General features: G+C 43.3%; 1 protein-coding gene across 1 annotated transcript; it reads right to left on the bottom strand.

Annotated features, from left to right (window-relative positions):
* On the bottom strand, window positions 1-667 carry LOC115627232 (general odorant-binding protein 56h). Its single transcript, XM_030522858.1, has 2 exons — window positions 475-667; window positions 1-408 (listed from the first exon to the last, which is right to left on the bottom strand). The coding sequence occupies exons 1-2, from the start codon at window positions 526-528 to the stop codon at window positions 58-60; spliced, it is 405 nt and encodes a 134-aa protein (XP_030378718.1). The 5' UTR covers window positions 529-667; the 3' UTR covers window positions 1-57.
* Window positions 668-15,567: the final 14,900 nt, after the last annotated feature.

The raw sequence follows: 15,567 nt of genomic DNA on the forward strand, positions 1-15,567 counted from the left end.
TACACCATCAAAACTGAAAAGTTTTTATTTAACATTTGAAGCTTAAAGCTGAGGAGCTCAGTGAGGACGTGGCGTCGCCTTGTGCTCCTTCAGACACATTGTAACCTTAAATGCAGTGTCGCATTCGTTTGTCCCCTTGATGTTCTTGCAGGCCTCAACCCCGGAGGTGATCTCGTCAATGTTATCCTTCATTTGCGGCACTTTCTTCAAGGTGTCCAACAATGCCTGCGCATTGAATTGCCCATTGGCCATGTGGCCTTGCTTCTCCATTAGGCACTTGGCGTAACATTTGAGGTTCTCCTTGGCATTTGCCTGCATGCCGCCGGCCATGAAGTCCTTCAGATCGGCCTCTGTTACCTGCGTCTCCTGCATGCACTGCTGCATCAATTGACGGAAGTCCGGATCGCACTATTCTCGATTCAACGGCATAGATTGATCTTTATAAACTGAACCAATCAACAAATTTTACATTACCTGGACGACAGCCATGAGAAGAGCCAGTACGGCGCAGACCAGAGGTGCCTTCATGATAATGCTGGTTTCGATTCGGTTATGAGAGTCGCGATGAACTAGGACTGATGCTGACTTGACAGAAGTTGAACCTTTTATAAAGCAACACGGCTTTAATCAAATTAAAGCAATTTCAGTTTTTTAATCTGTCTACTGTAATGAAATTACACAAAATTTGAATTTTTTATATTATAATTGTGGTCCGCTAGCAAAAAGCCCAAAACCACAACAAAAATGCGTCTAGTTAAGCACAATCAGTCGTCTACTTAAATAACAAATCAATTATATATTGTACTATATGTATATTTTTATGTCCGGACGAGCATGGTTCTCTGTGTCTACTGCGATGAGCAATTGTTAGCTTTTGTTAAATCTTTTGTCTAAATAATTCATTCATTCATTCATTCAGTTTGTGTATGTTGTGTTGTTGGTGGTTTAATTTGTATACATACTCGTATAGCATGTGTACATGGTGCCAATTTGTTTTATTTATGTTTCATTTGCAACATTTGAATTTTAACGACACGTGTACTCGTATGCTTTAACATGCGCTCAAAACCGATAGTTACCTAAAATTATTGCTTAATGGGAAGTTTTTTTTGAAGGTGGCATTGTCGATAATGCCAATTAAGTAATCTTATATAGTTAGAGTGAAACTCGTTGTTGACGCTACACTTTAGTTGGGGTTCTTTGTTTGTTTATGCGTTTACATATTCATTTGCCCAAATAAATAATAACAATAATAATCATTCCTGTACAAAAAGTCAATTTGAACTCAACTTGTTTTTTCCCACTAGTCCGCCATACATATTACTAATATGGAAGCTAAAACGGCATTCATACTTTATCTCGTTCCGTAAAAAGCCTAAGCTATCAACCACTCGTGGGCTCGTAGTGTTTCGGGTGTAATGTATTTTCTATAAAATGGATTTATATACAAGTATATTGAAAATATGGGTGAGGTTAAGAAATTAATAAACAAGTAAAAAGGCTAAAGACGGGTGTCCCGACTTTGAAATACTCTGTACATATGTTTACAATAATTATAGAAAATACAAAAAATGAAGAAAATTAAAACAAAAAATGTTGATTGATTTGCCCTTTCTCGGTGTTCGAACTCACGTAAAGGGTATATAATTGCACATATACAAAGCAATTGCGTATGTGTGAGTGTATGAATGCCTATGAGCATCTATTCGTGTCTGTGTAAACATGTTTGCTGTCAACCAAAGCATCACCATCAACAACAGCGCTGGAGCAGCAAATATATTATGACTATAACTTCTTGTTAAATCGGTCTATCATAGTGAAACTTCGCATACGGACACATAATGACTTACTGGAGGTATTTCTCAAATTTGAGTCAGAACTCCAAGAATTACGGGAGTTACGATTTGCGGGGCAGAGGGGGGAGAGAGGGAAATTCCAAAATACACATTTTCTGCGTATTCACATAAGGCATTTGGGACTAAAATTTGGTGTCCCTAGGTCTTATAGTCTCCGAGATATAGGCGATTATACGAATTGAAAATCGGGAAAACCCCCATAGGGGGGAAGTGGGGAGGGGGGGGGGGGAATCAAAAAAATAAAACAAACTTGCACAGCGTACACACATAAGGCATCATGGGCAAAATTTGGTGTCTCTAGCTCTTATAGTCTCTGAGATCCAGGTGTTCATACGGACGGACAGACTCGTCTTGTCACGCTGATCAAGAATATATATACTTTTTGGGGTCTGCCACGCCTCCTTCTGCCTGTTACATTTTTCAGCAATTTCAGTTTTTAGACTAACGTATAATTGCTCTTTTTACTTTTTATTATTTTTTCAGTACTCCTGTTTTTGCTTCTTATTAGTTCAACATTACTGTTTTTGAATTGCGTAGTGCTCTCTCCGTTTCTACAATACAACTGAACTGTTATTGTTGATTAGACTCGATTTCATTTGGTTGCCCATTTTACTTACATATATAGGCAGCAGGGCCACCATCGTTTACTTTTTCAAAACGATCAATATTGATCGTATCTTTTCTGTTTAAAGGAGGCATTTGTAATGTTTGAGGAATCGTCGATGTCCTTGCGGTCACGCCAAAACCTACACATACGTGTATGTATTAGTATATATGTATTTTTCGCCTTTTACATATAAGAAGCCATCAGAGTAGGGTGAAGTTTTTTCTCATTTTGTTATTTTGTTTTTCGAAGAGCCGTCGTTTTGGAAATGACGGTGTCATGTACTATAAGTTTAGTATTCCAGAGGCATTTCAAAATATTTGTGAGCTTGTTAAGTGATTATTTTAGCCCGATTATGAGTCGCTTCCCATTCGGACTTGGCAGATACAGTTAATGTTGTTGAAGTTAATATTTTTTTTATAGGAACGCAAAACTTAACATGATGATATCATGCATATCAAATGCTGCAAAATAAATCTTGCTTGTAAGGTCACATAAAATAAAAAAAAATCACAAACTTTCGAACTTCGTAAATTACTTGTAATAGTTAAGAAACATTTTGAAATGTCTATGTAACTTGTTGCAATTGTTGTTCACACCCTTTACTGACATATAGTAACCCTTTGCTTTCCACATTATTTATTAATGTACTTTATAAGACTTCTTTTGGTACATTATTGTACAATCTTAGATATAATTACATATTTAACTAAAAAGACTAAAGTATTTACATAGAGGGGGTCGTTTCCCACTGGGCTTACGGCCGCAATTGTTTTTTTAAAATCGCTGCAACCCATCTCAGGCCAAGTCAAATAAATATCAGAACTCACGTGGTTTGAAATTGTAAAAGGTCAAAATTAATTTTCCGAACTCAGCGGGAGCGTGCACACATTTTTTGACACTTCCCTCAAGGCTTGTAGGTGTGAAATACCAGAGAGGATGTGATAGATGGAGAGAGTAAAGGAGAAAAAGAGTGAGTACAATTTTCCAATGTCAATGCTACCAGCTGGGAAAATTAATTATGGTGGTTGGCAATGCCAGGCGACAGGGCCGAAAAAGCGAGTTCCCGGCCACGCAGCCTTAAATTTGATGTTAAAGCCGTTCATGTTCTAGGGACTTTCGCCGTCTAGCTCTTAATATAGTTGTCTGTTTTCCGTTGTCATTTCGTTTTGTCATTGGCCGACAACTGCTGGCTGTTAATGAACATTCAACTAGCTAATTAATTTTATACATTTATTAAACTTTGCCCCAGCCCAGGGCGTTAGCTCCGGCATGAAGCCGCCCACCAACTATTTACCATACAAATCTAATTTTATCAACTTTGTCTTTGGCTGCTTAACTAACTAGTGCGGCTGGTCCTTAGTCCTTTCTACCTCCACGGCGCGCCGTTGCCAGCAGGCCATATCTTTCCTGCTCTGTGTCAAAACATTGTGACACAGTTCTGCTTTCTTACAATTTCCCGTTCTGTTTTTCTACGTTTGTTATGTCGCGCCATTCTTTTGGCTCATTAACGTTGGCCTTTGTTTTGTCTTGTGCCCTGTCACTGGTGGTCCTTCTGCTCCTCCGTCTGCTGGTTGCCGCTCCCGCTGTCCTGTGTGTGCTATCCATTGCTTGGTGCGGGCCAGCAGGACTAGAGCTGGAGTCTTTTGTGTGTGTGCCAGTAATTTATAAAAGTCCACAACGTGTTTTTTTTGCATCCATTCTCCTCCTTCCACCCCCAGTCCAATTCACGACTCTTCCCATTTCTAATAAGAACCGCCTGCCGCGTGGCGCTGGCCGAACATGTAAATCAGGTCAAAACAATGCAACTGACAGGGAATTGTGCCCGGTTTGTTGCGGCTCCAACTACAGTCAGCACATCCGCTTCTCTATCGTCCGACAGCTCGTCCGTCCCACAATGACACATTCAGACTTGCACAGTTTACTTCATTATTGGTTACTCAGCAATTCATTCACTGGGCGGCGACACCAGCACACCTTCTAGCTGGAATGTCCTTTTTTAGTCAGTCGGCAAGTTGGATGGCAACTTGACTGCCACCTCGTCTGCTTGTCTACTCGGCTGCCTAGCTGGTAGCATGTCCTTTTTCTTATCCTGCCTGAATAATGACAAGCAGCACGTTGCCAATTCGTCGGGGCCAACCTTTTGTCAACGACTCTTAGTCCATGGCCTGGCCTATGTTACTGTTGTTGTTAGTGAAGTTATTGTTGTTGTTGTTGTTGCTGTTGTTGCTGCTACTGCTACTGCCACTGCTTCTGTTCCAGTTTGTGCCTTTAATGGCGCATGTCTTCTGGCCGCACCAACTTACAACCAACTCGTTGACGGTCTCGCAACGGGTAAGTGTGCCAGCCTGGTCGGGGCAGGGGTAACGGGTGCAGAGGCTAGCAGGTGCACCTTCTATAACAAAGGCATAAATTATTTTTGCTGTCAGCATTGCTTTCGTGCGGCTTAGACGCAGGCTGTAAATGGCAGCTGAAGCTTATTGTTTTTACAATTGATTGGAATTTGCTAAGATATCGGGTTAGGCATTACAAGTATATGTATTTTTATGAAAGACACAGCGGGGAATACAAAGGGTTTACAATGAATGCAAGATTTAGGTTTGCATGGAAAACACAATAGCGAGTTCAAGTTCACTACAAATTTTGAGCCAATTAGTTTTAATTACAATTATCGGTATATTTGTATACATACAAGTATATCAAACAGCTCGACTGAGTGATCGACTGACTGATTGTTGATCAACACACTTCCCAAACGGTTCAATGTAGGACCCCGGAATTTGAACTCAAGTATCTTTCCACAGTTTAGGTGGTTTTGGAATATTTCAGCCCCAAAGGGGGAAAACAGGCTCCAAACTCAGAAAGTATACAAAAAACCTCATACTTGTTTTGTTAAAAAAACATTTGTCTTTGGCTTACGACGCAAAAGGGTCGACAGGTGTATTCGTGCCCAATTTTCCACTGTAGCAGCAGACCAAAACAGAAGTCGGACTAAGCAGCGTTGGTATATTTTAAAGTTTTTCATTAACATTTTTATACCCTAAACCCAAAGGCTAAAAGGGTATCCCAGTTTAGTGCGAATGTATGTAATACATAGACACTCATATATAGATACAGTATGTATGTATACCTTTACGTATATGGTAAATATTTCTTATTTTATTATTTTAATTTAATTCATTTAATTCTGAAAAGTTGAAGCCAAAAAATTTTTTTGTCTCAGTCCGCTCGTCCCTAGTATATTATTCTTGTTATCTCTAGATGCCTGTGTGTGTGAGTCAATGGATAAGAAATAAAATAAGGAAGATACAAATTGCTTCTAGACTCTGATTTCGATATGGTATAGTTTTTAGCTGCTGGGATTTCCATGCAGTTCTTCCCGTTCAGGGTGATGCCTATCGCAACAAGATGTGGTTGAAGGGACAATGAAAGGGCGGGCGTCCGTAGTGGAAGCAGCAGGAATCGTTTAAGGGCGGCTTTTGGAGTGTTGGTGACACACGCACAATTGAGGACGGGGGCACTCACCACTCAACAGGCCACTCGGCTGCTAGAATTGCTTATCGGAGTTGCACAATCGAAAAAAGAAGGCATCGATGACGCACCAACAGAAGGAGCCCGGATTTGTTGTCGGCAGATGCCACTGTCAGGCAATAGTGCAAGTCATACGCATACTCATAACCATACGCATACGCATACGTGTAGACAATCAGTCCGTAATGTGTGCAAAACAAATCAAGCAGTGGGACAAGATATAATCAGGCGGCACGCAGACGGGCCGCTCGACTTGGAAGAAGGCATCGGCTGGGGTATGTCACCAAGCACAAGCCGCGGGCTCATAACTGGAGGCTTCGCTTCGCACTATTTTTCATTTCATTGCACCGCTGCACGCGTCTGTCAACTACCGGTTTCGGCTTCATCCTTAGTCGTTTGCTCTTCTAACTTGCAGCTGCAGACACAGGGGACAGGGGCCGTCGCGCCTGCATATCGATTTCAGTGCGTTGTGCCTGTTTGCATACAAATATCCTTGGGCCATGTCACAGACCCGCTCCATATTGTTTGCTTTGCCTGTCACACATGCTCATGTAAATTGTATTTGCCCGCATCCCCGGCGGTGGCCTTTCGAACTCAGCCTCAGTCAATTGTCTTGGTACACCCACGCCCACTTAACTACATCGCTAGCTCATCACCGTCATCTCTTACTTCTTGAACTTTATTTTCAAAAAGTTCAACATCCAAATGTCTGGCATTTCTTGCTCTTTTGCAACTTGTCAGCCAGTCAGCCATTTTTTCGGCTGCTGATGTATATGAAGGACTTTGAGTTTTAGAGCTGTTAGCGCTGTGTCCTGCCGTTGCTTCCCCCGATTGGTTGGGAGTTGGTGAATTGGCATCGCTTTGCCTGTTTGTGACATTTCATGTTTAATTTCAATAACTCTGTGCGTTCGTTTTCCATTTTTTGCTTGTTTGTTTTGTATTTGGTATAAGTCCTTCAAATGCTCCCATTCCAACTTCAAATACCGCTTCAAAAAAGTGAGCATCCTCTTCATATGAGAGGTTGAGGGCGCCAAAATCGAATAGATTGTATTAAATATCAAATTAAAGTGAAAACTGACATTATTGCTCGAGCACGATAAACTAGATTTATTTGTTGAGAACCCAAGAATAATATTCGTTAAAGGTGGACTGTTAACTTAATATCAAAAATCACAACTAAGTAGTAAAAATAAGGGTAAAAATATCAGCATGAGTGCAGTATAGAGTTGAGCCCAAGCAGCAACAATCACAGCCTGTTACATTTTTCACCTCCCGCAAACCTAATATACTCGTGTACATTTCATGTACGTGTACAGAGTTTAAAATCATGAAGAAACATGTTTTAAACGGAATGAGAAGAAGATAATGTAAGGTATACTGAACGGACAATACTAAATACAGTCATTGGCTTATGATGCATTTAATGCCGGGCCATCAAGAGCTGAGTTAGGCTGGCCTTGCGAGATGTACTTGTAAATGTACTTGTAAATTTTGTGCAGATTGTACATAAATTATAAATTTAGCGTCGCGCATACAAACCTATAATACTTGGACACACAGACAGATGCATAGTAGGGTCAATGACGAGGACCATACAAACCTATTACTGAAGTAACAATATTCCTATATCTACTATGTATGTGTGTATATATGTACACAGTTCTGGCAGGAGGTAATATTCCCAAATGTGCACGCTTGAAAGGCTCTATCGCTACATACATATGTATTCCCCTCTATGTGTCCAGTCGCTTGGACAATTGCAATTGCTCGGCAATAATTCTTAGTTTAATTATGGACATAACTACTATGCATACATACTCAGTGTCGCTTGCCTAAGTGCAGATTTGAGCACATTTGCACTTTAGCTTAATTATACGAGTATGGTTGCAAAATTGGCTGACTTCACTATACAAGCGAGACAGTGCCAATATTCTATGTAAATTCGGGGGGTAACGGTGAAACACTTCGAGTGCTAGTTCCATGCAAAATGTCCTTGCCCAGCCAATGCACGTATAACGTGGCCTTGAGTCCACGTTCTTAATTATCATGAAGTCAGAGCCGTCCAGAGCAAGTCTAATATATTTGGCTTTTGAGTATCGGCATTAATTACTGGGGGAAGTTTTAGTTTTCATGGAGCTCAACTGACCTTCCACTTACCATTCACCTTGCGCATTCGTTTTTGCACCTTACCAACAAATCAAAATGTGGCTCAAAGGGACAAGAAAATATAAGAGAAATACATTATACTCACGTACGGAGTACGTGCTGTTGATTTGATGGTCAGTTAATTATTATTTTCAGAGCCACAATATTGTGAGCTTGTCGGCGATTATGTTTAGGCGATATTGTTATGATTATCCGCTACTCGTGGCAATGGCTCGGTTCCTAATTTGGGCATGAAAGAGATTGAGGAAGGATGTGAGTCATGCAATGCCTCATGAAAACACCTGAAAATTGCTAATGATAGTGTAGGATCGGGCAAATGGTTAGGGGTCAATGAAAACGCATAAATGAGTTCTTCCATATTCAAATGCCTATACGAGTACTTCAAGCTTCATATTACAAATAATGGGTAAACTATTTCTGTTAACGAGATACAAGTTGGCTTTTAGATTCATTGCCTTTCTAAGAAAACTCGTCTCATTCCCTAAAATAGGACATTTTCTATGAATCTTTGTAGGATTTACAGTAGCAACTCCCAGCATTTACCTTATTAGAACAATTGGGGGTTTTTCCTACATAGGCAGAGAAATTACGAAGCAATACTTGGATGTTAGGTCTAGTACTGGTACGCCCCCCCCCCCCCCCCCCCCCCCTTGTACCTCACAACACTACACCACGATCTTAATCTGGTGACCGTTGAAGCTAAAAGCAACCACCATACTAGCCGCTACGACCGGTTGATGAGCCACCACAGCAACAACAATGTCTAATTAGATTTAATTTCTTTAATCCGTATCCAAAGGGTATACTAGTTTATTGCGAGTCTACATTTAACACAAAGTAGCCGTGATAGACACCATGAAATATATCTGTTTTCATCAATATGACAAGACGAATCGATATAGAAATGTCCTTCTGTCTGACTGTACGTCTGTCTGTTTCTCTGCTAGAAGAACCAAACTTGATATCCAGATTCTCCCAAGTCCGAGAAAGTACGAGTTTGAGTTTTTTTCGATGCTCCCCCACTACCCCGCGGTTCACGAATCTGATGTAAATGCATGCTGTTGAAACTGTACATAAACATACGTCTCCACTTATTTATATATGTATGTATTGTTTCAATCATTGTGTCCTTGTGCCTTGTTATGAGCTCGCCAACTAGGAGATACAAGCTCTCAATGCTCGTCCTGCTATGCCAATATTAATCAATTCTATATGAGACGCTCAGCTCAGGCTATAACAATATATGTATTGCTGGGGATCCTGCTTCTCGCCAACAGCAGAAGCAGCCTTGGCAGCAAAAACTTGAAACTAATATCGTGTTGTGCCTTTTGATTATGATTATTGCGCGTAATCGCTGCTGCATGTGCTCCTATACACAGGCATATACACAGACATATACACAGATATATACATACATGTACGTAATTGCAGCAACAGTCGCAGGCGCAGATTGGACACCTGTGTGTATATTATTATTACACGAGGCTGAGACTCAAAGTCATACTCAGATTGAGGTTCAGACAAATTTAAGCAACCCGCTCTAAGTGACCACTAATATTGGCTACGCGCACTGAACCATACGAGGGCAATGAGCACACACATACTCGTACAAATATTCTCCAACACCCATGCACCCATCCAACGATTACATTAAAATGGCCACCAAGCACAAGCTCAAGAGCAGCAGACTCACTGGCTGGCTGACGTAACAGCGAGTTAACAAGATAATGACAGTAGCCGAGGTGAAGCGTCCGAGTGGAAAGCGGCTGAGGAAGGTGAGGAGCCGCAACAACAAAGTCGTTGTCGTCGTCGACGTCGTCGTCGTCGTCTTGCTTGTTTCAACGCCCGCTCTGTTATTTAGTTGTATGGGTGTACAGATGTACACGTATGTATGGATGTGTGTTGAGGCGAGCTCTTTGAGTGACGTGCCGAGCACATAAGTGACTGATGGATGGCCAGCAACGACTGCCCAGCCCACTTCTTTATTCTTTTGCTGCTACTACTGCCGTTGCCGATGTTGCTGGCCAAAGACCATAATCAAGTATGGTAAAAAGGCGTGCAGCCAAGAGGAAATAGAAATGAGTTAAGTATGTGCGTGTATGTGTGTTTGTATGTATGTATGTATGTACGCGTATGTGCGTATGCCTGAGTGCCGCAGCCGTTGCCAAGTAGGTTGGTCCATCGTGCCACTCTTTCGTGGTATTTCGCACCTGGAGCGGCGGCTACATCGATGGCGGCGCTATGCTTGTTAAGCACAGCGTCGTTAACACTTACCGCTGCGGCCTCATGGCCTCATTGTATACCCTCTTCCTGAAGGCTAAAACATACTACGAAATAACTTAGTTTTTGTCACACCCAAAAATATACGAGTACGTACATATTATTCGTAACTACTTATATATTAAAATTATTTAAAAATTTTTGACTAAATATATTAAATTAATAACCGGCTGCAGGCTATGTAGGAGTCGGGTACGTACGACTCTACCACTCCGTCCGCTTATATTATTATTGTTGTTATTCTTGTTACTGCAGCGCCTGCATTGCCAACGAGCTCATTAGTTTCATAATTAGCTTTCGTTATGCTTTTCGTATATTAATTAGAAGTTATTGCTTCGTCCAGGCGCCATCGCACCGCCATCCTCATCGCTGTCGCAGTCGCCAGCACCTCCACCATCTACAAACACCCAACACTCGAGCAGAGGCCCCCGTCTTTGGTTTTAAATTGAGCCTCGACCATGAAAGTCACCTATCAACTACACATTCACGAGATTTTTGCCCGGCAACCAACTATGTACATATTCGCCGCAATCTTCAACGAGTTTTTACTCTGACGGCGCGTCGTCGACGATGCAAGTGCTTCTGGGTCTACTTGTTAGTTCGGAGCCCGATGGATGCTGGAACTGGTCCGACCACGACTAATGCACAGATAATGATGCTGTGGCTTTGATCGATTTGATAACAATTTAATTTCAAGTGCACGCAGCTTGTTTTCGCCAGGAGAGCACTAATGATACATTTATGCTTTTGGTTTCGTGAAATGTCAGAAGATTAGCTTAAGTTAACTTAAGTTAGTTTTAAGAGCATACAAAAATGTGAAACCTCTCCGGCATACGACATACATATATCGTGTGCCATGTATTTAAATTATTTTGTGCAACTGTGCTTGTTGTTGTCATTAATTTTATACTCTACATAAAATGTACAAGAGTATATTAGGTAGCGGGAGCTCAAAAATGTAACAGGCAGAAGGAGGCGTGGCAGACCCCACAAAGTATATATATTCTTGATCAACATGACAAGACGAGTCGATCTAGCCTTGTCTGTCTGTCTGTCCGTCTGTCCGTATGAACACCTGGATCTCAGAGACTATAAGAGGTAGATACACCAAACTTTGCACAAAGATGCCTTATGTGTGTACGCTGTGCAAGTTTGTTTTGTTTTTTTGATTTTCCCCCCACTTCCCCCCTATGGGGTTTTCCCGATTTTCCAATCGTATAATCGTCTATATCTCGGAGACTATAAGACCTAGGGACAGCAAATTTTTTTCCAAGATGCCTTATGTGAATACGCAGAAAATGTGTATTTTTGAATTTCCCTCCCTCCCCCCTCTCCATAACAAATCGTGATTTTCTCTAATTCTTAAAATTTCGAACTGAAATTTTGCAAATACCCCCAGTTAGTGATTATGTGTCCGTATGCCAAGTTTCACTATGATAGACCGATTTAACTCACTGCCTGCTGACAAAGCCATGTCACTGTTGGACCTGGGCAAGATTCGGATCGGATGGGTCATATGCCGCGTGCGAACCATAGTTGACCCTATGCGGTGCTACAAATGCCTAGACTATGGGCAAATGGCAACAAGATGTACTAGCAGTGAGGACTTAAAAGGGAACTGCTATAAATGCGGCGAGAAGGGCCATATTGCAAAGACCTGTAGTAAGGACCCAAAATGTCTGCTATGCTGTAGGAAATGACTACAGAACTATGCCAACGACGCCGGCAGCTTCAAATTCCCAACGTTTAAAGAAGCTGTGCGTCAGGCGAAACACTGAAGTTCATCCAGCTGAATTTTAACCATTGTAGTGCGACACAAGACCTGCTGCACAAAACAACACAGGAGCTCTCGGTGGACTTGGCAATCCTGAGCGAGCCCTATAGACCACTTAAAGACCCCAGATGGGCCACTGACCAATCTGGTAAGGCTGCGTTATGGGTCTGCGGACCCCGAGGGACTGATCTGGATGAAGTACTGGCAGGTAGAACGTTTGTGCGCGCAAAAGTTCGCGGCCTGTGGATTTACAGTTGCTCCCTGCCTCCTAGCTTAACGATTAACGAATTTGCAGCAGCTTTGGACGAGTTGGTGATCGACGCAGGATTATGTTGGCCGGCGACTTTAACGCATGGGCGGTGGATTGGGGCAGCATTTGTACGAACACTCGTGGCCGTATACTGCGTGAAACCTTCGCAAACATGGATATCTCCCTGCTAAACACAGGCACCCAACCAACATTTAGTAGAGCCGGCTCAAGCTCTATAATCGATCTCACGTTCGTAAGTAGCTCTTTGTTCATCTCTGCGTCGTGGTCTACAAGTATGAGCGACGTCTATACGGCTAGTGATCACGAGGCAATAGTCTGCACGGTTGGTGAAAGGTCGAACCGCCAGCGCCATGGACCGCGCACAGAGTACTCGTATCGCATCAATACGTTTAACCCTGCTGCATTTTTGGAAGCTCTGCCTGCACTGAACCTGGCCGGGAACCCCCACAGCATGGCGCAGGTAGCTGTGGCACATCTTCAGGCTGCTTGCGATATGAGCATGCGGAAGAGGAGGACAAATCCTCGTCATCATGATCCTGTTTTTTGGTGGAATGAGGAAATTGCACAGCTGCGGGTGGCATGCAATCGCACCAGACTCACCCAAAGACTGCGAGGCACACAGACGTTTATCCCCCAACTAGCAGAGTTTAGGAACTGCAGAAGATCCCTGAAATGAGCCATTCGTACTAGCAAATGGAACTGCTTTCTCGAGCTATGCGATTTCAAATCAGTTGTGAAAAAAATCAACGCAGGTCGGTACGAAGTGCCTTCCGCTCTAGCTCAAATAGTCGGAGAACTTTTCCCATCTAGACTGGCGACCATAGAATATGAATACAGAGTTGCTCGCCCATTCCAGGATACAACTGTGGTATCAGAAGCAGAAGTACTTGCAGTAGCAAGTTCTCTGAAGGACAAGGCAACAGGTCCCGACGCAATCCCAAGCCGGGCACTTATGCTGGCACTAGCGCTGCATCCTAGCTCCTTCGCAGCACTTTTTGAAAACTGCATAAATTCAGGGGTCTTTCCGGACTGCTGGAAAGTCCAAAAGCTGTTATTGCTTCCGAAACCAGTTAAACCATCTGGTGAGACATCATCCTATAGACCAATTTGCCTGCTGAATACGGTGGGAAAAGTCCTAGAGAAGCTACTCTGCACGAGACTGCAGGCAGCCCTAAGCGCTGCTGGCGGATTATCCCCAAACCAATATGGATTCCGTAAGGCACGTTCAACGATTGATGCCATCGGTAAAGTAGTAAGGTAAACGCTATTACAGGGACGCGCTGGAAGGGTGGCTCTAAGAAGTACTGCCTTGTGATAACGCTGGACGTGAACAACGCTTTTAATTCGGCTGATTGGAGATCCATACTCGACGCACTTGGAGAACGAGGTATCCCCGAGTACCTCTATCAATGCATTCGTAGCTATTTTAGCATCAGGGTGCTAATATATGAAACGTCAACTGGCACTAAGACGCACAAGGTCTCCGCAGGAGTGCCTCAAGGCTCAGTACTGGGGCCACTCCTGTGGAATACAATGTGTGACGGCGTTTTGAGGCTAATGCTACCAGCAGGTACAGAAGCGGTGGGATTCGCAGATGACGTTGCCATAGTAGCGCTTGCAAAGGATCTAGCAGATGTCGAGGACAAATGCAACGTTGCCATCAGGAAAATCAAAGCCTGGATGAACTCAGTGGGCTTAGAACTGTCACCTCATAAATCGGAAGCAGCCGCAAAGTGGTGGAGATAGCGCACGTAACCATTGGCAACCTGGTGTTGGCGTCTAAACATGCAATTATGTATCTGGGCGTCATGCTGGATACTAGTTTATCCTTCCGCGAGCACCTCGCCCATGCCAGTACGATAGCGTCCATGATGGCACGTTCTCTGGCGCGCATAATTTTGAACACCCGCGGTCCTAAGCAAGGAAGCAGACTCCTCCTAACGGGCGGTGGTCCCATCTGGGTTGAGGCATCAAAAATAAGGAGTTACATAAAGCCCTTGGGAGTGACTTATCGCCTTAGCGCTCTGGGCGTATGCAGTGCGTTCAGGACCGTGTCAGACAACGCGGCCCTGGTCATCGCGGGCATGGTGGCAATAGACTTATTGGCAAACGAGGCGAGTACAATCCACCGGAGCTCGAGAGCAGATGGTACGAGTGCGACGGTGACGCCATCTCTCCGTAGGGCATTACGCTGTACCGCGAGGCAGCATAGCCTATGCGCATGGCAAAGGGCCGCTGGACGCAATATCTGATCCTAGACATCCAGGCTTGGGTCGGCGGGAAGCACGGATTCGTCACTTTCCACCTAACACTAATTCTGTGCGGTCATGGGTGCTTCCGCAGTTACCTGTTCCGCTTTGGTCATGACGATGGAGCAGAATGCACTTTCTGCGGACGCGGGGTAGTAGAGGACTCACACCATGTGACCTTTGTGTGTCCCAGGTTCGAGAGAGCGAGAAACCACCTCAACAACTGGCTAGGGGAACTGGTATCGCCAACGAATCTTATCACCAATATGATTGCGGACGAGCAATTTTGGAATGCCGATTTTGCGATTTTGCAGCCACGGGCATGGGGGAGTTGCGCAGACTTGAGCGAGGTCGGATGTAGTTAGGCCGACCCCCCTGTGAAGCAATGCTCCACGGCCGTACCGCCTGGGCGCGGGCCTGACTCATCTAGTTCTTCACAACTTTTTTTTCACTTCCTTGTCCTACCTCTAATACTATTCCTTTTCTCCTGTACTGCTTTTTATACTCTGTACATAAAATGTACAAGAGGATATTAGGTTTGCGGGAGCTGAAAATGTAACAGGCAGAAGGAGGCGTGGCAGACCCCATAAAGTATATATATTCTTGATCAGCATGACGAGACGAGTCGATCTAGCCCTGTCTATTTGTCCGTCTGTCCGCATGAACACCTGGATCTCAGACACTATAAGAGGTAGAGACACCACACTATGCACAAAGATGCCTTATGTGTGTACGCTGTGCAAGTTTGTTTTATTTTTTTTATTTTTTCTCGATTTTCCATTCGTATAATCGCCTATATCTCGGAGACTATAAGACTTACGAGCATAAAATTTTAG

Source organism: Scaptodrosophila lebanonensis, unplaced genomic scaffold (genome assembly GCF_003285725.1).
Source record: "Scaptodrosophila lebanonensis strain 11010-0011.00,11010-0021.00 unplaced genomic scaffold, SlebRS2 tig00000001-arrow-pilon, whole genome shotgun sequence".
In the NCBI taxonomy this organism is placed as follows: Eukaryota; Metazoa; Arthropoda; class Insecta; order Diptera; family Drosophilidae; genus Scaptodrosophila; species Scaptodrosophila lebanonensis.

Coding starts and splice junctions, on each gene's coding strand:
- LOC115627232 (XM_030522858.1), bottom strand. CDS start 528: ATGAAGGCACCTCTGGTCTGCGCCGTACTGGCTCTTCTCATGGCTGTC. Junction 409..474: donor TTCTCATGGCTGTCGTCCAG/GTAATGTAAAAT, acceptor AATCGAGAATAG/TGCGATCCGGACTTCCGTCA.